Below are 24,989 nucleotides of genomic sequence, written 5' to 3' on the forward strand. Positions count from 1 at the left end.
TTCTTTGGAGCTGGTGTTTCTGCATAATGGAATTGGACTTAGACGGGATCTCTTCTCACAAGACTTGCATGCTACTTCATTGGAATTGTAGTTGGTGCTGGGGTTTAAGATATATTTAGGAGATTTGAATCTCTGATAATAATAATCTCTGATAATGACAGATAATAAGACACCCAGGCCCAGAGCTTCAACAGACTTCAGCTCCTACACTTTGATTTATTGGACTTACCCCACTCAGCTAACATGGAGTTGAAGAAGGTCAACCACCACACCATGGAGCCTAGAGTGTCTACAACTGAAAGCAGGAGTGCATCCAGTATCCATGTGGAATCTAAGCCCCCACTTGACATAGATGTGCAATGGACACAACCAATTCAATGTCCACAGAGAAAATGTGGAATTGGTGTGGGAACGGTAGCCATGGGGGCTGCTCGGTTTGGGGAATGGGAGGAAGAGATGAGATGTGGAGGCATTTTCGGGATGTGGAGTTGTCCTGGGTGGTGCTTCACGACAATTACGGGACATTGTAGATCCCCCCAGGGCCCACTGGATGGAACGTGGGAGAGTGTGGGCTATGATGCGGACCATTGACTATGGGGTGCAGTGATGTTCAGAGATGTACTTACCGGGTGCAATGGATGTGTCACGATGATGGGAGAGAGTGTTGCTGTGGGGGGAGTGGGCGGTGGGGTTGATTGGGACCTCATATTTTTTTAATGTAATTTTTAAAAATAAATAAATAATTTTAAAAAAAATTTATTTCTCTCTCTTTCTCCCCCTTTCCCCCGACAGTTGTATGTTCTCTGTGTTCATTTGCTGTGTGTTCTTCTGTGTCCACTTATATTCTTGTCAGCGGCACCAGGAATTTGTGTCTCTTTTTGTTGTGTCATCTTGCTGCATCAGCTCTCCATGTGTGTGGCCCCACTCCTGGGCAGGCTCCACTTTTTTCGCGTGGGGTGGCTCTCCTTACGGGGTGCACTCCTGATGCATGGGGCTCCCCTACACAGGGGACACCCCTGCATAGCATGGCACTCCTTGCATGCATCAGCACTGTGTGGGCCAGCTTCACCACACAGGTCAGGAGGCCCTGGGTTTGAACCTTGTACCTCCCAAGTGGCAGGCAGATGCTCAATCCATTGAGCCAAATCTGCTTCCCCAGTGTTACATTTTTAAAAGTTCCCCAGGTAATTAAAATGTGTAGCCTGGATTGAAAACCACTGATGTAATAAACAGAATATGAAATGTAATTTATTTTTCAATCTTCCTTAAGTGAAGACATTTTCTTAGGTAAAATGAGAAATAGATATTAAGAAAAATTTGTTTCCAATCCGTACTACTATAAAATGAGATACCACAAAAAAACTCTAAATTAGTCATAAAACCAATTATTTAATTGAAGCTATAAAAAAGAGGCAGTATACTTGATAAAATTAAGAACATTTAGCATGTTTCAGAAGATTTAAAACAGGAGGACACTTTACAAAACATTGTGTGGGAAATAAAATTCTGAAACCATAAGTAGAAACGTAACATTACAGGGTATCTTATAAAAAAACTGAGACAAATATAAAAGGAGTATTTATGCTCTAAGTCTGAAAACTATTAATAATGATGAAATATTTAAGGTTTACATTTACAGTTCTCGAGTATGTGACTCATATTACTATACACATTGTCCAAAAGAGCAGGCAGTATTTTCCAATTAACCATGAGTGGTGTCATCTTCTACAAAGTCTTTGGCCATCTCTGCTGTGATCACATCAATATGACTAACCTGAAGAAACAATGAGTGTGAAAACGAAATCTGTTTAATCTTAAATTAAAGAAAGAAAAATATCAGTGCTTGTACTGTACAGGGTAATAAAATATACAGCCTATCTTCTATATCAAATCAAATAATTCTGAAGCATTGACTGATAAAACCTTTATTTACAATGGTGTGTGTTCAATGGTAGAGAAATACATGGGTTTAAAAAAATACTCTGCATTTTAACCTTCTGAAGACACTAAAATAAGTGCTAATGCCTAAATCTCTTGGAACAATCTCTTTTGTTAAATTTTATATACTCAAATCTGGCCCAACTTTACCTTCAACAAAGAAGCTTAAGGCTAGAAGAAATCAGGAGGGCTGTTTGGTCCAGCCAAATAGAAAACAAGTAAATAATTATTAAAGCTGTGCTTTAAAGAAGCACTGAAGTAGACCAAAAAGTAAGATACTGTATCTCTTTTTTTTAAGGAGGTACCAGGGATTGAACCCAGGACCTCATACATGGGAAGCAGGAGCTTAACTACCCACTGAGCTACATCTGCTCCCCAAAGATACTATCTCTTAATGACAATGAAAATAAAATCAGTGCTATGAATGCCACAAAAAAATTGCTAAACTTCACAGGCATTTGAAGGAAGAGGTTTTTCTTTACATAGATATCATCAGATAAACAACGGCTTTCTAAATTTTCTTTCAGGACTTAAGTGACATAAACCAGAATTCAACAAATATAATGGACTGAATACTACACAGAACTAAATTTCATTTAAAAAATTACCTTATTTCTGAACTTTACACCATAGAATTTGTCAGCTGACTCAAGCAGTTCAGGCCTAAAAGTAGTTGTAATAAATTGAGCATGTACAGCAAGTTCCATTATCATATCTGTAAAAAGAAATAATCTAATAAACTCCTTTTTTTCACAAACCTGAAAATTCAAAAAGTATCTTTACTCTTACCCAAAATTCAAAGCTGTCAAAAGAGATGGTGACTCTTTTATATATATATATATATATCTGTAAAAATTACCCACTTGTTTTCTTGAGAGATAAAATTTTTAACCCCATTACTGTAGAGAACAGTTTTAAAATTTAATATAAAAAAAACTTCTAGCACAGCATTAAAAATGTCAGAGCAAAACAAGTTTTTCTCACACAAAAAGCATAACCAATGCTTCCTGTGTTCCCCATTTCTCCAACTATCTTTCAAAATTATCAAAGAACAGAATTAAGTTCTTTAAACACAGAATCAACACTGTTTTTGACAAGGGCTATTCATGCATTGAGAAAAAACAAGTTTTAAAATGAAAGATTTTTGCATAAAAATTTTAAGTGGAGTAGGATTTTTAACTGATTCAAATAATTACCTATTTCTCGCAAAACTAAACTTTGCAAAACCAAATGTAGTTTAAATACTACATGTTAAAAAAACCTGTTAAAGAGAAATTGTTTTATTTACTGAATACATAACCCAACTAGACCTCTGATACCTCTGGCAACAAGAAATCATTACAAAAGAAGTAAACTATCATCTTTAAGCAAGTTTTCATTTTCAACACCAAAACTGTACCTGACACAGCCTTCCTGTGCTGAGCATCCAGAGCCTGGTCAATCTCATCAAACAAATAAAAAGGAGCTGGGTCACATTTCTGAATTGCAAAAATCAGAGCAAGAGCTACCAAGGATTTCTGTCCACCTGAGAGCTGCTGCATTTCTCTCATTTCACCTTGTTTTCCTGTAAATGACACCTAAGAAAACATTTAATGAGTTAACATCCTAAAAGGGAAGAATCGCCATCACTTCTTAAAATTGTCAAATAATGCTTCAATTTAGATTTGCATAATAGTCTACAAATTCTACTCTTCTATGGTAATATTCTGGGGAAAATTGAATGTAAGAATATTTTACCCTAATTCCAACTCCAGTGAACTGGTCAACTGATGGGACACTGCTCTGTGACCCAGAACCCCTCTCACTTTCACCACTTCCTTCTCCTTCGTCCTGAGACTGACTGCCCTCCACATCCCCTTTCTTCATCACCAAAGTAGCTTTGCCACCAGGTACCAACTTCTGGAATACTTCACTGAAGTTCTTGGATACCTAAACAAAAAAAAACAAAAAGAAAACATAACAAAACAAAAGCTGGGTGGGTGTCAATTCAAATATATATTTTGCTTGGGCAGAATTATACATATTACTGCTTAAAGAAAGAAATCTTTAAAGCTATAATAGTTGTTAGTCTGAAGTAAAGAACAATGATAACAACAGATTAGACCCTTTTAAGAGCTGTGTAAAACATCCAGGTTACTATATGTTAGCAACCTACCTACGTGCTGCGTTTGTTCACATTTATTAGGTCTACCTGTCAAGTGGGAAGACTGCTTTAAAATCTTTAGAAACTGAATATCATCTACATACCAGTGACTATGTGCGTTTTAATTATGGACAGGAACGTACCTGTTTGAAAGTTAACTGAATGGCCTCATATTTTCGGAGTTCAAGTACATTCATCAGTTCCATGATTGATTTGTACCCCCTATCCAACTCTTCTTGTCGCTTTATTAACTTTTCTTTCTGCTCAGAGAAATTTACAAACTGATCTAAAGCTTTTTTGTTAACATGGCTGTACTTCTTCAATTCTGTGTTGCACTGTTCAAGTTTTCGAAACAACTAGAAAGTGAAAAAATTGTATCAGTAAGTAAGCTCAATTCTAATGAAGCTCTCAGAGGGAAATTTGCAATAAGCCTTCACATTTAAAACCAACAACAGTTACCTGTTTGAGGCTCAGTGTCTGGTATTTTTCAAATGCTTCCTGGGGAAGTGACCCAAGTTCTCGAATTTTCTTCATACACTCTTCTTTCTTCTTTAGCAGCATGCCTTGTCGATTTGTCATCTTTTCCAATTCTTTAGTATCATGATTTATAGCATCCATGTGTTCTTTTTCCATATTTTTCCAGCGTTCCATACTCTTCTGAAGCTCCTTAATTCCAGCTTCTGTTTTATCAATGGAATTGTCCAGATCTAAGATGGGAAGGAAAAAAATTAGGCCATAATACCTATCTTAAAGCCAGAATACTAGCTGAGAAAGGATTTTATTTTAATGTAACAACTAAATCTATCAGTTTGATTATATAATTTTACTGTGAAAATTCACAAATCACATATATTAGGACAATATTGGGAGGAGTGTACATAAAAGAAAAAAATCACAGAGCTTTCATTACTTAATGTTTCACATGTTTATAAAAAAAAACTGAAAAAAAATTTTCCCCTTCCTCTTAGCAACTAAATAATATGAGACTTGATTCAGCTATTTCATATTTTGGTCAGAAATTAGAGTAGAATAAATGTACAATTTATAGTCTCTAATAATTGTCACAAATATTTCCACAAAACAAAGGTTACAATTTACAATCAACCCATCAAACTCCATTCACCATGAATTATTTATGATGGAAACACATAAAATTATTAACATATGCTTTTGCCTACTGGGATATTTCATTTTGTAGTAAACAATTTTATAAAATGAATAATGTACATTTAACTAAATACGCCAATTTTTTTATCAAATAAAAATTCACCTTCTGATCGTGCCATAGTATCTTTTACTCTTTTATTGATGGCTTCAAGTTCTGATGTTGTGGCAGTGAGAACAGTGCCCCCTTCTGTTTCTCTCAGTTCATTAAGTTCCTGCAACACAAAAAGCAATAAACCATAAAATATGAACTCTGTTAGTTTCAAAATATAAAGCTGCCAACAATTTCTACAGTTGTTAGGTTTGAATAAACAATAAAAAAAACCAAGGAAATACTTCAAATAATTGCAAATACAGTATCCATTAAAAAAAAAAAGTAATGCATCTGACTACTACTAAGAAATATTAAATAACAAATATTAATATGAATTAATATTTAACATCTATAATGTGCCAGGGTAGTAATCATACAAAACATTCTGTTCCCAAAGGTTATGTTCTCCATTCAAACCTCTCATATTACCACTTTCAGTAAATTTTATGGTAATCAAGGAAAATCAAGAATGAACACACCTGCTCTACTTGATCCAACCGTTTTCTCAAGTTCTCATTGAGATATGTCTCTACTCGTGTAATAATACCTTCTAATTTAATTCTTTCATTCAGCAACTGTCTGTTTTCCTAAAATTAGAAAGAAAATAAGTTGTCCACATAACCATACATATTTCTTCGTACAAAGGAATTCTGTCCTCTCCATTACTGGCATTCAAATGAGTTGAAATTGGGGTTTATACTCTTCAAAAATATACTATATATTCTCCATTTTCTGTCTCTTACGTATTAACTCTCTCTTACCTATTCCAACTGTTTTCTGAGTTTTTATGCCTGGTTCTTTTTCTTTTTTTGCTTTTTAGTTTTTGGACTCAGTATTGGATATTTACATCTTTGCATCTAAAATGCAAATGTTATTGAAATGTTTAATCCAGACAATATTACTAAATGTGTAATGGTAGTCAGATCAATAAATATGGCAACACTAACAAGCTCAAGTTTACTAATGGTAAACATGCTTTAAGTAAGATGGAAGAAAATAAAGATTTCTTGTATAATCCTAACATATCTAGAATGGTGTAGCAAAACTTATTAAGAATTTAATTACTCTGATGGACATTAGAAGTCCAACGTTGCATTTTTATATTTTCCTTAATATTCTGTTCTTCCATGTTCCTTTATTTTGCAAGAAAGATGCTTTTTACAATAGCTAACGTCAACCAAAGTTTTTTCCTGTCAATTTTACTTGCCTGCTGAAGCTGACGAATTTCATCATTCAGTGCATCTACTCTCTTTTGATCTTCCAGACTAAGTTGAGAAAGCAAGTCGGTTCCCAGTTCTGCTTTCAACGATTCTCTGGTAGATTCCATGGCATGCAAACTTGCCTCCAAACTTTGTAAGCTACGTTGCTATTACGACAGATTATCCATTTATTAATAAACTATAGTCACTGCATTACTTACATAGTAGTGAAAAACTGGAAGCAATCTTTGAGATAAAAGTGGGTTAAATAACCATAACTCAATTAATTATCATGTACCTCTTGATATTCGGGACTATCCAACAAGAAAAATGTTTATGATACAACTCTATGGAGAGGGTTGTGAAACACCATATGCTTTGATTAAACTATATAAAAATAATCACACATACAAGAAAAAGAAAAGCTGCTATATGTGGTATGGTAGTAAAATAGTGGGAAATTTTTTTTTCACTCTTTCATGATTCAGTAATGCTTATGTATTAAATAAAAGGCTTTTTTTATAACCGCTTCAAGTTTATGGGACCAATATCCATTATTACTTGCAGTAGAGATAACAATTTGCTTTCTACTCATCTTAACACAATCTGGACAAAATGCAATCAAATATTAAAATATTTCCATAAATAGTACTTTTTAAAAAAAAACCCATACAATTTTTTAATTTTTTATTTCTCTCCCCTCCCCCTCCAGGTTGTCAGCTCTCTGTGTCCATTCACTGTGTGTTCTTCTGTGACTGCTTTTGTCCTTATTAGCAGCACCCAGAATCTGTGTTTCTTTCTGTTGCGTCATCTTGTAGTGTCAGCTCTCCGTGTATGTGGCGCCATTCCTGGGCAGGCTGCACTTTCTTTCACGCTGGGCGGCTCTCCTTACGGGGTGCACTCCTTGCACGTGGGGCTCCCTTACACGGGGGACACCCCTGTGTGACAGGGCACTCCTTGCGTGCATCAGCACTGTGCATGGGCCAGCTCCACATTGGTCAAGGAGGCCCGAGGTTTGAACCGCGGACCTCCCATGTGGTAGGTGGACGCCCTATCCATTGGGCCATGTCTGCCCCCCCCCCATAAATAGTACTTTAAAAATAAAAGACAAAAATGGTTATTGACAAAGTTAAACACTGTCGAAAAGTACTATATCCCGTAAGGAGAGCTGCCCAGCGCAAAAAAAGGGCAGCCTGTCCAGGAGTGGCACTGCACACATGAAGAGCTCACACTGCAAGATGACACAACAGAAAGAGACACAGATTTCCTGGTGCTACTGACAAGAATACAAGCGGACACAGAGGAACATACAGTGAATGGACACAGAGAGCAGACAACTGGGGGAGGTGGGGAAGGGGAGAAAAATAAAATTTTTAAAATCTAAAAAAAAAACAAAACAAAACCAGAAACACTTGAAAAAAAGAAAAAGTACTATATTATGCCATAGCTCAAGATGCCTATTTGTTCACTGACTTTCAAAGTTTGAATGTGGCCTATGAAAGGAGACTTTGAGAGCCCAATGGTGTTAAGTCTGATATTACAGATAAATGTAAATGGACCCAAAAGTAAGGGTCCCAACAAAATTGAACATATGAAACTCAAGTAAACTCCATAAAACACATTATCCAGGTCTAATTCTATACAATTAAAATAAATCAACAACAAAAGCATATTTACAAACCTTAGGCATAAAAGTTTTCTCTGACTGCTGCCTCTTCTCTTTAAGCATCTTCATTTCTGATAATATGCTATCTCGGGATGCTTTAAATTTCCTCTGCTGCGTCTCTATCTGTTGCATTTGGTTCATCAACTGATCAATTTCATTATTAATCCATATACAAGGCTAAGGAAAATTCACTCCAAGTTGTAAATATATTATATGCTTTGAATTATCTTTAGTTCTTATAAACACAAATTGATTAGTCCCTCCTATATACTTTTTTCACCCCTATATAAAGTGAATATAAAGTTATTTCCTCAAATATGTGACCCAAAACAATACTGAATAAAAACTAAATGAGTTCAATCATAAAAGCTTAAAACATTTCACTCTTAAAATAATATACTACTTTACTATTAGCTATACAAAAACAAAACAAAACTTAGGAAATCTTGAAAGGAAGCTAATCTTATATTTCATATCTTTCCATTCAACAAATATTTATTGTATCTTTATTATGCTTAAGGCAATATGTTAGGGAGTTATATATAAAGAGTGGACCTTGTCCAATGTGAAAAAATAATTCAATCTAGCTGGTTTATGACCAAGGCAATTGGTCGTTATTCTGTCAATATCCTCCTTTTTCTTAGTGTTTAGCCATATTTTTTTGGGGCTTACATTTTGCCAAACTTGAAGAGTTCCCAAATTATGCAAGGTGAAAACTGAGATGATTATTTGCCTTTTTCTCTGGGCTGATGGCAAAGAAGCTATAAACTTGCAGTAAAAAATAAAATAAAAATTCCAGTTTCACTTAAGAATGTCCTTGATGAAGCAGTAAAAAATTAACTTATTTCTGATGTTTGAATACCGTATTTTTAATATTGTGTAACAGTGAAAAGTATACATAAAGCATTTCTACCTTATACCAAGGTACCATGGTTATTTTAAGGAAAAGCACTTGCACAGTTGTGTCAAGAGTGAACTGATCAACCCACTTTTTTTCATGTACCATGGTTTTTATTTGAAAGAAAGACTGAGAGACCAATTATGGTTACTCAAATGTGGGTATCTGTGCAGCCACTTCCTTGAAAATAAATAAGTCTATCACTTTAAGGAAAATTGAAAGTAGTTATCAATGATAAATTTGAAGCAAAAATTTGAAATGTGGAAAATCTGTTATATGAACTTGACAATTTCCCCCTAGACTTTTCTCAGGATATTGGCTAGGATATTAATGAATGTGATTTTTCAATATTATATAATAAAACTGATAAAACATTTGGAAGATCCACATAGCTCCGTGAATCAATTATTTTCCAAATGACCAATGCAAAATGGATTTTGTAAAATATCCATTTGAAGTGTATGACAGACCAATGGATTTCAATGTATCAGGGTATGAACAGCTTGCAGATATGATTTCAGATTCTACATTAAATCCAATCTTTAAGAAATTATTACTTATTGAGTACTGGTGTACTATCAAAGAGGAAAATCAGCAATCATGGGGCAAGATTTTCTCCATATACTTCACCAAAGCAACATATTACAAAAGACAGAAATAGATGAGAATTGGCTGTCTTCTCTTAAGACAAACACTAGAAATTTGCAAAAAAGCAAAAAGCCATTCTTCTTATTAAATGTTTTAGAAAAGAACTGATTTTCATTAAGAAAATGTTATATCTGTTAACATGTTAATAGCTTATTGTTACTTTTTAGTGAATTATTTTTAAATTTCCCAGTTTTAGTATCAAATTAAATATTAATAAAAATAACCCACTTAAAGAAAAGTTCTTTAAGCCCTCATTACAAAGTATGACACCAAAGAGTTGAAATACACCAGTCTGTTATATAATCTAAATTTGCATTCTATGTATCTGACATTAACTGTCAAATCTGTATCAAGGACTCATTATGGGGAAAACAATGGGTTGTCTTATAGCTTGGTCACAAGTTCATGATTTGTTAAAGCTAAATGAGAGGTACATGGGGGTTCATTATATTATTCTCTGTACAAGTCTTTTATGTTTGAATTTCTCATAACTAAAGTTCATTATGCATTTAGTATACCAGTTTTTTCGATAATATATACTGGAATCGGAGTGGAGCAGTGTTAATTATTCCTACTGTAATCTAAGACAAGTGTTCCTCTTAGTTGTGGGGACAGATACGGGAGTCTTAAGTTTTTATTTTGCAAAGGACATATAAAAATCAATTGTCATCTACCACCACAATATTTCATAAAAAGATGTTTTAATACTCAAAAATGAAGGGTTGAATCGCCAAGAAAGAATAGGCTTTAAAATGAAGATATCTACATGGCTAAAAGACTTCAAAGTGAGTCGAGAGTTCATACCAGAGGTTACAATTATACACATCTCAGCAGGCTCTTATTGACTGCCAAAGTAAATATTGCCTCAAATAGCGGAGACATCCAGATACTACAGGCAGGGCAGACAGCTCAGGAGTTTGGTGCTCTGCCAGTAGGCCCTACTTGGGAATTTATGTTCTCCATTTGAAAGAGTTGGACTCAGTTGTGGTTTTCCTATACACAGCTCTTCTACCCCTTCTATCTGAACCTATAGTTAGTGCTAGAGTTAATAAGTGTGTGTCCAAGTCTTAAATCTTTGGACTGTCCAGGTGCTGGCTGAGCCCTAAATCTCAATAGAGTTGCAACACCTACTCTCCAGTTCATTGGACTCACCCAGAAAAACTAACAAGGAGATGATGATGGATAACACCCATCCCAAGGAACAGAGGGAACCTTAAACTGCAAGCAAGTTAGTCCCATCCATTTGCCCTGTGGGATCTATGCCCCTTCAATTACAGGTAGAATAGGCATCACCATCCCAGAATCCTCAGGTCTGGGGAATGAATGATGGCCTAGAGTAGACTTATTGGTATTCTAGTATAGACTGATTTTAATTCTAGCAATGGAAGAACTTTTATCATTGATGTGGAGGCAGTGGTCACTGGAGGTTCTGAGGGGAAAGGGAAAAACAAATTTAATATGGGGACATTTTTGGGACTTGGGAATTGTCCTGAACGACACTGAAATGACAGATACAAGCCATTATATGTCTTGTCATAACTTACAAGAGTAAGTTATGTAGGAGAGAGTATAAACTACAATGTAAACTATAATCTGTGCTTAGTGGCAATGCTCCAAAATACGTTCATCAATGGTAACAAATGTACCACACTAATGAAAAGATGTTGTTAATGTCGGAGGGGTTGGGAGCAGGGCATATGGGAATCCCCTATATTTTTTATGTAACATTTATGTAATCTAAGTATCTTTTCAAAAAAATTTTAAAAGTGTATAAAAAATAATACTAAAGTGAATATATATATACCTTAAAAAATACTATATTGTTTTAATTTTTTTCATGCATCCATAGATTGGTAAAATTTTGGTTTCTAGAATGACATCCAAATTAATAAAGAATTTTACAAATGCTATGCGAACAGATGGTTCTGTTTTATCAAAATACCATTAACTCTTACAAGAGTCAAGTCTAAAAGATTCAATCTCAGAAATTCCCCAAAATCTACCTCCTGCCTTCTCCTCAGTGGTAGTCATTTCATAGCTTGTCATGTATTCAAACAGCTCACTTCTACTTAAAATATTACAACCCACCTTCTAAGGACAAAATACATTTATTTACGAGCACAGTAACAGAACAATGAAATAATAATGTACCAAAGAAGGAAACTGCAAGCCCAAAAGAAAGTGCTAGCCACGAAATCTGGGAATAATTTTTAAAGTCATATCTAAGATGATTAAATATCACAAATGAGGATAAAATCACATTATGTCTCTATCATTCTTCTCTAACCCCACATTCTTCCCCTTCACATTCAGATGACTTTACCTTCATAAGGTAAAATTAAGAGCCATCAGACAAGAGCTCTAAATTTCTTCCACCTATCTTATATCTTTCACATCTCTGTGTCTTTCTTTTTGTTAAGAGTAAAAACTCTTTCCCTGCCTTAAGTCTTACCCTTTTTCCTCTGGATCTCACACTTTCTCATTTTCACAGGGAACTTACTCTTCCTATTATGCTTTATCTCTCTTCCACCTCTCCCTGGTAGCAGGTTTCCATTAGAGTTTAAAGATATCCAAGCCTCTCCAACTGTTAAATGCAAAACAAAAAACAAAAAACTTTCCCCTACCCCACAAAGCTCCCTCAACTACCACTCTTCAGTTTTTCTGCTTCTAACAACCAAACTTTTAAAACATATCTACAGTCTCTACTCCATTTTCTCATCTCTTCACTCAATTTTCTACTTCTGCAACCCAGTTACTATTCCTAGTGCTCCACTAATACTAACTCTGTACCAAATACCTCAAAATTGTAAAATTTCATAAATATTTTTCAATGCTTTTATATTTGACTTCTATGCAGTGTGTGTCATTACTAACACTCCATCCCCTTCCTTTTTCAAACACTATATCCTGATTTTCCTTCTGCAAATCTCTGGTCAATCTTAGTTTTCTTTTTGATTGCCTGATAGCAAATTTTGGTGTTCCTCAGGTTCTTTTCTCTAAAAAATAGACTCACTGGTATTTGCAATTTAACAGCTCAGCAAAGGATCAACAATAAAAGTTTTCAGTTTTCTTCCCCTTAGTATTCAGAAGTTAAACAGTATAACCTCTTGTACTTAAATAAAGCGTAACACATGGAAATGTCCCCCACTATTTATGAGAAAAAAAGATTATATATGTAACTAAAATGCAGTTCTTTCTTCACAGTATCTACCTTTAAGTACAATAAAAAAAGATATTTTCAATATTTCTGCGGAGGTTTTCATTGAGCTTTGCTTCAAGCTCACCTAATTCTTCTTCTGCTTTTCTAACATCTTTTTGTAATTCAAGTCTAGACTTCCTTGTGTCATAATAACCTCCAGTTAGAGCACCCCGATGACTAACTTGGTCACCTATGAACAAAACATAAAAAAGTAGTTAATTATATATAACTTCTTTATTCAATGATAAATTACCTTATAATCAAACATTTAAACATAAGGATATAAATATTTAATGAGAATAAAAAAGAAAAGTTAAGAAGTTAAGCCACCCTGAATAAATTTTGCTTTCCAATGTTAAAATTTGCAGTCTTCAAAAAAATGTTTCTTTCTAGGTAATCCTGTATCTCTGCCAGAAAGCAAGGAAGTGCTAAAGACTAACAGGGACATGTCAATAGGAACTTAGGGTTCAGCTCGGAGGAGTTCCCACTGGCTGTACTGGAGATGTGGCTCAAGTATTTGGGTGCCCACTTATCACATGGGAGGTCCCGGGTTCAGTTCCTGGTGCCTCCTAGAGAAGATAAGCAAGACAGCGAACTAACCTGACAGGTTGGCGCAGTAAGCTGATGCACAAGATGACGAAATGAGGAGACACAAAGAGGAAACACAATGAGAGACACAACAAAGCAGCAAGTGGAGGGGGCTCAAGTGACTGAGTACCTCTCTTCCACATGGGAGGTCCCGGGTTCGGTTCCCAGTGCCTCCTAAAAATGAGCAGACACAGAAAGCAAACAAATGGATAGAGAGAGCGGACAGGTAGTGCAAACAATGAAGGGGGGGGCGATAAATAAAATCTTTGAAAAAATAATAATGGTAATGAGGTATACAATGAATAAAATAAAATCCATGAGTTAGTGAGATCTAAAAAAAAGGGAGAGAACACAAGAGTGAAGAAGACTTCTTTACAGCTAATAAATGTAGAAGCAATGATAGAATTAAAAAGAAAAATCATTTTAAAATCCTCAGTGTAGTAACTGATTCAGGCAAGGGTCAAGCAAAAGATACTAATGCTAAAACCAGTGAAAAGAAAATGGTTGGGGAAAACCTGATATTCACGTGGTCTTAAAGGATAATTTCACATATCATTTATTACTTATAGGGTTTTCATCATTACATCATTACAGGTGAGAGATCTATTTGCCAGCGATCAAACTTAGCATCACTAATAGTGGGGAAAAAGTGACATTATATGATGTGAAGAAGGAAATATCACTTATGAAGTATTCATGCCAAGAATGTTCAACTCAAATTTAATCACATGGAAATAGTAAGACAAATCCAGAAAATGGGACATTTCAGAAGAAAGCCATCACAATGGGGAGAAAAATGGGAACAAGGGAACTGTATTAAATTAGAAGAATCTAAAGAGAAGAGACAATGTATGGACCCTTGATTGATGCTGGATAGAAAATTATTTGGGGACAATTGGGAAAATTTGATTACAGATACTTATTAGATGATATTATAGAGTTAATGCTAAATTCTTAACAGTGATAATGTACTTACTGTCCTTATTTTTAGGAGATGCAGGCTTAAGTTTTAGAGATCATGTCATGATATTTGCAACTTACACTCAAATGATTCAACAACAAAAAAAATGTACATATATAAAACCCTGGCACAGGGAGCAGGATTTATCTCCTTTCTTCAACATACTAATTACAAAGAGAAGGAAAAAAACAAAAAACAAGGGCAGGGGAACTTATAAACCAGGGGTTCTTATTCCTAACCTGGGTTCCACAGATAAAGTTGAGAGGGTTTATGACTTGGATAAGGCAAAAAAAATGACATCTTTATTTTTACTATAATCTTACTGGATTTTAATTTTTCCTCCCATAATGAATGAGACAAGAACCACAGTAATATTAACATTACCTGTAACTCTAATACCAAGAGAAATCACAGCTATTTTCATATCAGATTATATTTGTCACAGATCTCAAAATATTGTTTATATGCATCACTACTTCAAAATTATGGTAGTTATTAAATGCACTGGTAAACCCTATTCTGGATTACATTCAAGAACAAACATTTTACTATATTCTATTTTTTAAAATAGTGTGATAACCATGTCAATATAATTGGTTTCCTTTCTGATCCAAAATATTTTATTTTTATGCATTTAAAAACATTATTTTGAGAAAGGGTTTCACCAAACAGCTCAAGGAGTCCACAGTGGGGCGGGGGGTGGGGGGAGATGGGGGTGGGGGGTAGGTGGGGGTGGGGAGGAGGTGGGGGTGAGTGGGAAGCTAAGAGCCTCTGCTATAGCCAAAAGATTAGACTTAAGCAAAATATCAACTAAATACGAAGTATGTCTCCCCTTTGGACTCTGAATTGAACCAGCTATTTTTTAAAATGTGAAATAATTAGAAAAAATTAATATTGGCTAGCTACCTGAAAAAGAAATTACTGGTTAATAGTTTAAGGTGCAAAAAGAAAATCTCACTGTTTTGTTCAAGAATTCAGAGATTTAAAAATCTGCTCTCAGTTTTTGACACTGTTTCTCACCAAGGATATGACTTTTCTTTTAATATTTCTTTATTTCTCTCTGACCACACCCCCCAAAGTCTGCTCTCTGTGTCCATTCACTGTGTGTCTTCTGTGTCTACTTGCTTTCTGTCGGTGGTACTGAGAATCTATGTCTCTTTTTTGTTGCGTCATCTTGCCACATCAGCTCTCTGTGTGTGGCGCCACTCCTAGGCAGGCTGCACTTTTTTTTTTTCGTGTGGGGCGGCTCTCCTTGCATGGCACACTCCTTGTGTGTGGGGTTCCCCTACGCAGGGGGACACCCGTGTGGCATGGCACTCTTTGCGCGCATCAGCACTGTGTGTGAGCCAGCTCACCACACAGGTCAGGAAACCCTGGGTTTTGAACCCTGGACCTTCCATGTGGTAGGTAGAGGCTCTGTCAGCTGAGCCAAATCTGCTTCCCTGAATTTTCAAATACTCTAAAAACGAACATGACTCTGAATTACAAGATACACTCTTAAAGACATGCAACACTTAAATGTATTACATATTATATATATATATGCAAAAAAAAAAAAATATATATATATACACCAAGTGATTTATTAGAATTTGTTCAAAGCTATGAATTAGTATTACAAACCTTCCAAAGTAATGCAGTCCATAGTGAAAGCACGGGCCAGCTGGGTTGAAACTTCCATGCTACGACAAATAAGTGTTTTTCCAAAAACATGCTTAAAAGCTTTGTCAAACCTGGGATTGTACCTCAGTTTACTGATCATAGGAATAGCATCCTAAAAAAGAAGTAATATTCAATGTTTGTCAACAAGCAACAGATCACAACACAGTTAAGTAGAAGAATCACTGCACTGAAATATCCTGGAAATTATACTCATGTGATAGAGAGCTTTATGGCTCTGGAGCCAGAGTGCTCAAGTTCAAATCCTGATTCTACCGCTTATTAGAGGAGTATTCTGGACAAATTGCTTAACTTCTCTAGCTATCAGTTACTTCATTTATCCATTTGGGAAAACAGTACTTTATGGCCACATAGAAGAGCTACTCAAAGATAAACAGCATTTCCTAAAAACATTTTAATTATACAAATTACATACATCTAAACTAAACATTCAGGAAAATGTATTTTTGAGATAAAAATTATTTCCTTTTTTCTCTTCTAAACTGTTAGAACAAGATTTTTGGAACTTTATGAAATGTATTCATATACACAAAAAATGCAATAAATAAATGTTAAGCTTCATGACTAATTATTAAGAGAAAACTAGTATCATCATCATGCAGGACAAAGAAACAGAAGACTGCCAAAACCCCAGAAGCCATGAGTGTGCCCCTTTCCTAATCACAAAGTGGTTACCTCCACTGGTTGCTATTATTACTTTGTGATAATCACTTCCTTGCATCTTTCTAATTCTACCACCTGTGTTTAGCTTTGTTTAGGAGTTGGTGTAAATGGAATTCCACTACATGTATTCTTTTGTGTCTTGCTTCATTCACACATCATTTATGAGACTCATTTATTCCTCCTCCAAACTTCAAAGATAATTGTAGATATAAAAGTAGAAAAAGGCTGATTCCTTTAGTAACTAATATCTTCACTGTTGCACTTAAATTGTTGATCATTCTCACAGGGTTTCTTGCTTTAACTTTAGAGGATGGTAAAACAGTTGCCGCTACAGCTAACATGCTGAAGCCAAATACCTTGAAACAATTATATTTTTTCAAGAACAGTATATGAAGAATATTTTTAATCCATTTAAAGTGTACCAGCTAGTAATGAAAGCATTACGCTGAGTTCACTATCTTGCGTGGTATTTTTTATATAACTTGTAAACAAATATATAAATATTTTCAAGCATATCAAAAGAACTTAAAAATATTCACACTTTAATAATTCTTCAGGTTAATCTTCAACTCCCCGCTTTAAATCTGTCACCCAAAATATACTCTGAGTATCATGTACTTATGCTTTTTAACACTTTTCACATTTGCAATAATTTGTTTCATGTCTTGGCTGTGACCTTTTCCCCCTCCCCAATCCCACTTAGCATCAAGTATGCTCTAAAAGAAGAGGGGCATGTTCTTCTCACTGACCACTGAATCCTAATGCAAAGTATCTGACACCTGCATGAGCCAACAGATCAAATGAAGAAAAAGTAACTGAAAGAGAGATAGAGCTTAACACACTGACTCACATTGGTTTCAGGATAGGCAGTATCCCTGACATCCAACTTGTTAAGAGGCAAAAAAGTTACTTCTCCAGGAAGATTCATTTTATTAAACTCCATTAAAATTTTTGTGCTGACTTCATCTGAATCAACAATATGATAAAATAACCTACATGTAAGCAGAACAAGAAACATCTTTATTGCTAGACTTTAAAGTGTGATAAACTTAAATTTAACTAACAAAACCTTTTTCAATGCAACCCAATTTGTATTTTAAAAAAAAAAAAATTATTTAGAAAATTCCAATGGGGTAAAGAAAAAGTCCCAAAGGGCAAAAGTTCTAGCTTCTATGATTAGGAACAAGTAGCACCTACATTATTTAACTAGAAAGTTAAATAAGGAAATGAGGATGCAAGACGATAATGGCAGACATATTGTACTAAAACTATAAAAAGTTGTTTCTTAGGTAATTTTTATTCCCTCTTTCCTCTGAAAACCCTAAATACCAAGAAAAAAAATTACCTGTTTCCAGCAGTGACTTCCACGCATGTGTAGAAAGCTGGCTCACATTCAAAGTTATTCATCACAATGCCATGATAGCCATTTTGAACATGCTGGTTTATTCCTTTTCGACGGAAGTGGTCCAGCACTTTGTTTATGCTATCTATGCCATTTAAAATGGCCTGTAAGACGTAAAAAAAACATCACTGCTGGTAAGAAATGAGCCCATTACTCTACACATTTGAAAATCTATCACATATTAAACTAAACACCCCTCCCCAAACACATCACCCCCTTAAAATATGCCAACTATATGCAACACCTTATGGGTTCTTTTCTATCCCGCTAATATTATAAAGAGGCTTTTCATCTAAATATTAAAAGCACTACCATTAATAGTATAAAGGTGTCAGTGAGCTGCTTAAACAATAGCTATCATTTCATATTTACAGAACAAATGTTTGGCACTCTACTCTCTTATTTATTATCTGGAACTAATGCCCTACAACTCGAAAACTAATGATGGTAAGCAGAGTTGGCTCAACTGATAAGAGTGTTCGCCTACCACATGGGAGGTCCAGGGTTCAAACCTAGGGCCTCCTGACCCATGTGGTGAGCTAGCCCATGCGCAGTGCTGATGCACGCAAGGAGTGCCGCGCCATGCAGGGGTGTCCCCAGTGTAGGGGAGCCCCATGTGCAAGGAGTGCATCCCGTAAGGAGAGCCGCCCCATGTGAAAAAAGTGCAGCCCGCTCAGGAGTGGCGCTGCATATACAGCTGACAAGGCAAGACGATGCAACAAAAAGGGACAGTTTCCTAGTGCCGCTGACAAGAATACAAGCGGACACAGGGAGCAGACAACTTGGGGGGAGGGAGGGGGTAAAGGGAGAGAAATGAATTAAAAAAAAAAAAAAGCCCAATGCAAAAAATTCCCACTAATGATGGACTCAATGACTCACTGTAAACTGAGGTAATGAAAACAACTGCCCACCTTTCCGGTTGCTGCTCTAAGAAGTTGCTGCTTCTTTTCAAGATCTTCTCTTTTAGCAGCAAGTGCTTGCTGTTCTGCATTTTCCTCTCTCCATAAGTAACTAAGCAGTAAAAATTAAGGCTGCCTTTAATTTTAAAAGCATAAAAAGATACACTAAGAGTATACAATAGAATAAAACACTGAAATCAAATCTGAACAACTGACATATATTAAAACACCATGTTGTAGACAGTAACTAGCATTACTCAAAAAAATTAAGATAGATTTTAGTCTATACTAACTTTCTTTCACTTTGTAATTCATCTTTCTTATTTTTTACTTCATAATATTTTCTGTCCAGTTCTTCTACTCGAGCTTTGACTTCATTAAGATCCTGATCCAGTTTCTATGGAAATAAAAATAATTCAAATTTAAAATACAATTTTATGCAAAAGAATCCATAGTAATAGAAAGCAGATCAGTTGTTGCCTAAGATGGGGGGAGTGGGAAGGGGAAGGGAAAGAAGAATTACAAAGGGTCAGAAGAAAACGTTTGGGAGTAGTGAACATGCATATTATCTTAACTGTGGAGATGGTTCGACAGGTGTACACATATGTTGAAACTTATCAAATTATTCACTTTAAATATGTGTAACTTACTGTATATCAGTTATACCTCAGTTATTTAAAAATCCAATTTCAAGTTGTTACTGTCTATGCAAAGAAAGTACACTATCAAAAAACACAAACCATGAGTTAGAAAATATTGCTAAAATATTGACTTAACCCTACTAATTCTATATAAACACATAACCCAGAATTTTATAAAAGAAAATGAATTCATAAGTTCTAAAAAACTGCACTGCTTACTTGTCATATTATCCTCTTTGCATTTATTCAATAGAACACAAAAGTTATTTTGGATTATTATTATAATCAATACAAATAATGTCCCAAGAAGTATTTAAGAAAGAAAGGCAATGGTTTTTTAAGGATTATTACATGTAAAATGTAAAATCTTTACATTTTAGGGGAACAAGAGGCAAGGTAAATCTGAAATTCAACCATCATCCTTTGCAAGGGCAAGAGGGATGATGAGGGGTTCACAGGACAGGGACATCAAATTACGCGCTGTGAAATAATTATATCCATCTGTTCAGTAACCAATTACTACAAAGCAATTACACATACTACAACAGAGTATAAAAAAGTATTAGTCCTTAATAGTAAGTTAACATATGCACAGATACTATATAATACTCTCATTTTTATTTCACTCTATGTGTCAACAAACTCAGGTAATATGAAATATCCTGTTTATTATCTTTTGTTCAATTAGATTCTCTGCCAAACGAGGGATGGTAGAATGGGAGAGGAGTAAACCAGGCAAGTGAACTATTTATGAGGATAATTAAACTAACCCTTTTTTCTACATGTGAAGATTTTGAGACTCAGGGCTATCTGAAATCACAAAAGAATAAAATGTAATTTTTCAAGAGCAGTGACTCATTTAGTCCCCAGAATATTTGTTTATATGCTAGAAAAGTGTAGATCTTTAAGAGTCTGCTTTCTAAATGTAACATATTAGACTAATACGGAAAAAAAAATTAATGTTCAATTTTAGATTTGTATAATATGTTGAAATTAGGCTATATCAGGCACATACAACCAATTCATAAAAACATATTTTAAAACATCCTCAGATTACATAAATACTTGCTGAATGTGGAAAAAAAAATTCTTAAAAAAAAAAAATGAGTACTATGTGGCTTAACATTGAATTGTTCTGGCCTTTTCTAAATAAGTATCTCTTCTGCATACTTCAAGAGTAGCATACAACTTGTTTAAAAACAGAACTTAAACAGATAAAACTATAAAATTTAAGAATTTAAGGGGTAGTTCTTACATTGTACTGCTCCAGATTTTTCTCTTTATTTGCTTCAGTGTCCTCCAAATCTTTATGTATAGCAGCAATCTGTCTTTTCTTGTCATTAATAGCCTGATCTAAAGACTTGAGTTCTTTTTTAATCCATTTATCCCTTTCTTCTTTTGATGTAAACTGGCTTCCTCGACCCTGTTTTGCATAAAGATCCGTTCTTTCCTGAGTAGCTTGGGCCAATCTACGTAAGATAGAGGTTGAAAAAGAGAACAGAAAATATAACCAAGTGAACTGCAATCAATAATGTCATCTGTACAGAGAAGCGATAAAACGGTTTTTTTAAATTACCCAAAAAGAAGGAATTACGTATATAAAAAGAAGGTGCTAAGTCACTGAGCCCCGCAGACTAGTTGGTTTTAGGTAATACTAATTTAACTTCAAAAACATAAAGTCAGGTATACTAAGCCCATATACCCTAAGGATTTCAGAGGGACCCCATTTTCATTCCAAGTCTAGATTAGTCAGTATATCAGACTTTCAGTCCTAGTGCTCTATCTCAGGAACTTTAAAAAATGGCGCAACTATATTTGACACATAAACATTTTCAACTTCTTACAATAAAAGTAAAAGGCAAAAGAAAGATAGAGAAAATATTTACAACCTGTAGAGCAAAGATTAATGTCCAGATTACATAAACATTCTTATAAAATAGTAAGGAAAATATAAAAACAGAAAAAAGAAAAAAGAGCAAAGGACTGATTACAGGTAATTCACTGAGCAAATATAGGTGGCTTACAAACATGAGAATGTTTAAATGTGAAAACATCAAACATTGGCAAGTCCAATCTATAGGTAGATACTAAAATGTTTAGATGTCTAATATCACTGAGTGAAAAAAAAAGAACTGCAGAAGGGAACAAAATAGAATGCCATTAAAATAAAAGAACAATGTGCTATTTAATTACTGTGCCATTGACTTATTAACCCAGAACTATGTAGAAAGTTAGTGTTGGTGAAAAATCCCAGACCTAGCAATTCCTCGTTCTTCCTTTTCTTTTACACTGTTGAATTTAGGTTCTGTTTCTGCCAACTCTTTCTGCTTTTCTTCTATTTTTTCAAGAAGCTTCTGTCTCTCTTTTAATAAGCGTTTCTGTAAATAAAGCAAGATAAGTAAAGATCAATCTCCTAAATTTATAAACCTAGCACAAAGTATTCTCAAGAAAAAAGTTCATGAGAAAACCGATCCTGCAACATGAGACTTAAATTTCTTCTAAATGTAAGAAAGAGATAGTACTGAGTTGCTACTTAACTGCAAGTTATTTTAATGTGGAAAATCTTTTACAAAAAACTCAAGCATGCACCCCTCTTGCTGCAGTTCCCACTCATATGCATTTATATCTTTCATTTTGAGCATTTTAACTTACCCTTTGTTCACTATTGCCTGCCAATTCATCTTGTAAATCCTTGGCTTTAAGTTCCAACTTAGTCCTCTGCTTAATCTGCTCTTGTCTTTCAGCGCTGAGCTGTTCCTTTTCTTCTTTCATGGCTGAAATTTTTGTTTTCAGTTCTCGAACTTGGCGCTCAATATCCTATTCAAAAGGAAATGATTCAGGCAATAACAAATTTAACAGCAGAATTATGACATCAATAATTCTTTTTTCATTTATACTTTTGGAACTACTCTGTCTTACTAGTACTCAATCCCTGTGACTCCCCCTTATAGTTATCATTCCATAATCCTGTTACAAGGATTTACTGTGGTTAAATATTATAAACTAGGTTCAGGTCAATGTATAATCTTACCTCCATTTTATCTCTGGCATCCTGCTGAGCATCTCTTAACTGTCTGGACTTTTCTCCACTGGTCTCTCGCTTAGCAGAAAGCTGGAAAAGAAACAAGCTACCATTTCTAACTCATTTTGTATTCGTGTAATATTTCATTACATCTAGTTAAAAAAAAATCGTATCCAATGAACTAAAATTAATCATTTACTTTTATAAGTTTTATAAAAATATTATTAAAATGGTTTTCTTATATGGAAAATTCCTTTAGTTTTAAATCCTGCCTAGAACACAGTTCCTTTTTTAATTAATTTTTTTTAGGAATTCATTTTTGAATGTATTTCAGCAACACTAATTATATAATACATTCTAAAAAGCGAAGGAAAAAAATCCATGAAGCCTATCATCAATTGTAATAAATGTTGCATACCAATGCAAGGTGTTGCCGTTGGTGTGGTATATGGGAATCTTGCATTTTATGCATTATTGTTCTGTAAAACTACAACTTCTTTAATAAAGAAAAAAAATCCAATGAAGTTTTAAAGGTTGCTTTCCTCTCATCCTAGTTTGTGTGATACCACCATCCACTTAGATTTCAGATACAAGGAAATAAAGGAGATACTTTCTAGAAGCATTTGGGACCACATAAGTCTAGGCACTTTCCTTCTAAGTAATCTAAAAGAAAAACATTTTTTGCCTAATGAATTCATTGAGAGTTTTTATTTTTTAAGTTCCTATTTAAAATCATTAAAAAGTAGAAATACAGCATGAGTTTAACATACTTAAAAAAATAAAATCAATCTGATTTTAAATGGCAAAGGTAAATACCTTACCTCATCAAGTTTAGCACGGGTCTCATTAAGTTCCTGATTGTAAATAGTATATTCTAGGGCTCGTCTCATTTTATCCCACTTCTGATACTGAGCTAGTTCTTCCTTTTCTTCCTCTAAGGTATGTAATCTTTCTTCAATGTACTTTAATAACTCATTGATTTTTTCCCGTTTGCCCTCTTGAAAAAAAATGGGGGTGGGATGGAGGAGTTAAATACAATTCTTTATGTAATAGTATAACTTTTCAAATACACCACTCATTAAACTGAATCTTAAGAATTTTCTTTGGTATTAATGTGGTAACCAAACTTATGATACTGAGATGGCAATTAAGATGCTTAATATGGGGAAACGGACTTGGCCCAGTGGTTAGGGCGTCCGTCTACCACATGGGAGGTCCGCGGTTCAAACCCCGGGCCTCCTTGACCTGTGTGGAGCTGGCCCATGCGCAGTGCTGATGCGCGCAAGGAGTGCCCTGACACGCAGGGGTGTCCCCCGCGTAGGGGAGCCCCACGCTCAAGGAGTGCGCCCGGAAGGAGAGCTGCCCAGCGCGAAAGAAGCCGCAGCCTGCCCAGGAATGGTGCCGCCCACACTTCCCGTGCCGCTGACGACAACAGAAGCGGACAAAGAAACAAGATGCAGCCAACAGACACAGAGAAGAGACAACCGGGGGGAGGGGGGGAATTAAATAAATAAATCTTAAAAAAAAAAAAAAAGATGCTTAATATGCAGGAAGCGGACTTGGCCCAGTGGTTAGGGCATACGTCTACCACATAGGAGGTCCGCCGTTCAAACCCCAGGCCTCCTTGACCCGTGTGGAGCTGGCCCATGCACAGTGCTGATGCATGCAAGGAGTGCCCTGCCACGCAAGGGTGTCCCTGCGTAGGAGAGCCCCATGCGCAAGGAGTGTACCCCGTAAGGAGAGCCACCCACCGCAAAAGAAAGTGTAGCCTGCCCGGGAATGGCACCACACACACGGAGAGCTGACACAAGATGACCCAACAAAAAGAAACAGATTCCCGTGATGCTGACAACAACAGAAGTGGACAAAGAACAACACACAGCAGATAGACAGAGAACAGACAACTGGGGGGGGGGGGGGAAGGGGAGAGAAATAAAATAAATCTTTAAAAAAACAAAACAAAACAGATGCTTAATATGAAAAGCAGAGAACACACATGCGAAAACCCTGATTCTTTCTTAATTTTTACTAATAGCATTATCTAGAGCTGCTATATATTGAATACACATGCGAAAACCCTGATTCTTTCTTAATTTTTACTAATAGCATTATCTAGAGCTGCTATATATTGAATACCTACTATATTCCAGTCACAGTGCTACTCTGCTCCACTACTCACTACCA

The 24,989-nt window shown here is 35.3% G+C and overlaps 1 protein-coding gene across 2 annotated transcripts in view; it reads right to left on the reverse strand.

The window, feature by feature from the left end:
• Positions 1–1,369: 1,369 nt before the first annotated feature.
• SMC3 (structural maintenance of chromosomes 3) overlaps positions 1,370–24,989 on the reverse strand; it is a 39,757-nt gene continuing 16,137 nt past the window's right edge. For both annotated transcript variants that reach the window (XM_058298442.2, XM_058298443.2), the window contains 21 exons: positions 23,627–23,802; positions 22,815–22,895; positions 22,436–22,600; positions 22,040–22,161; positions 21,039–21,252; positions 19,436–19,539; positions 19,155–19,254; positions 18,187–18,347; positions 17,692–17,833; positions 16,122–16,272; positions 12,987–13,139; positions 8,220–8,371; positions 6,547–6,705; positions 5,819–5,926; positions 5,352–5,460; positions 4,541–4,788; positions 4,225–4,437; positions 3,676–3,867; positions 3,338–3,515; positions 2,547–2,653; positions 1,370–1,774 (listed from right to left, as the gene is read on the reverse strand). In XM_058298442.2, the coding sequence (XP_058154425.1) occupies positions 1,703–1,774; positions 2,547–2,653; positions 3,338–3,515; positions 3,676–3,867; positions 4,225–4,437; positions 4,541–4,788; positions 5,352–5,460; positions 5,819–5,926; positions 6,547–6,705; positions 8,220–8,371; positions 12,987–13,139; positions 16,122–16,272; positions 17,692–17,833; positions 18,187–18,347; positions 19,155–19,254; positions 19,436–19,539; positions 21,039–21,252; positions 22,040–22,161; positions 22,436–22,600; positions 22,815–22,895; positions 23,627–23,802 (3,107 nt within the window). In that variant the 3' untranslated portion in view covers positions 1,370–1,702. The remainder of the gene's footprint in view (positions 1,775–2,546; positions 2,654–3,337; positions 3,516–3,675; positions 3,868–4,224; positions 4,438–4,540; positions 4,789–5,351; positions 5,461–5,818; positions 5,927–6,546; positions 6,706–8,219; positions 8,372–12,986; positions 13,140–16,121; positions 16,273–17,691; positions 17,834–18,186; positions 18,348–19,154; positions 19,255–19,435; positions 19,540–21,038; positions 21,253–22,039; positions 22,162–22,435; positions 22,601–22,814; positions 22,896–23,626; positions 23,803–24,989) is intronic.

The sequence above is a fragment of the Dasypus novemcinctus genome, chromosome 6 (genome assembly GCF_030445035.2).
Source record: "Dasypus novemcinctus isolate mDasNov1 chromosome 6, mDasNov1.1.hap2, whole genome shotgun sequence".
Classification (NCBI taxonomy): domain Eukaryota; kingdom Metazoa; phylum Chordata; class Mammalia; order Cingulata; family Dasypodidae; genus Dasypus; species Dasypus novemcinctus.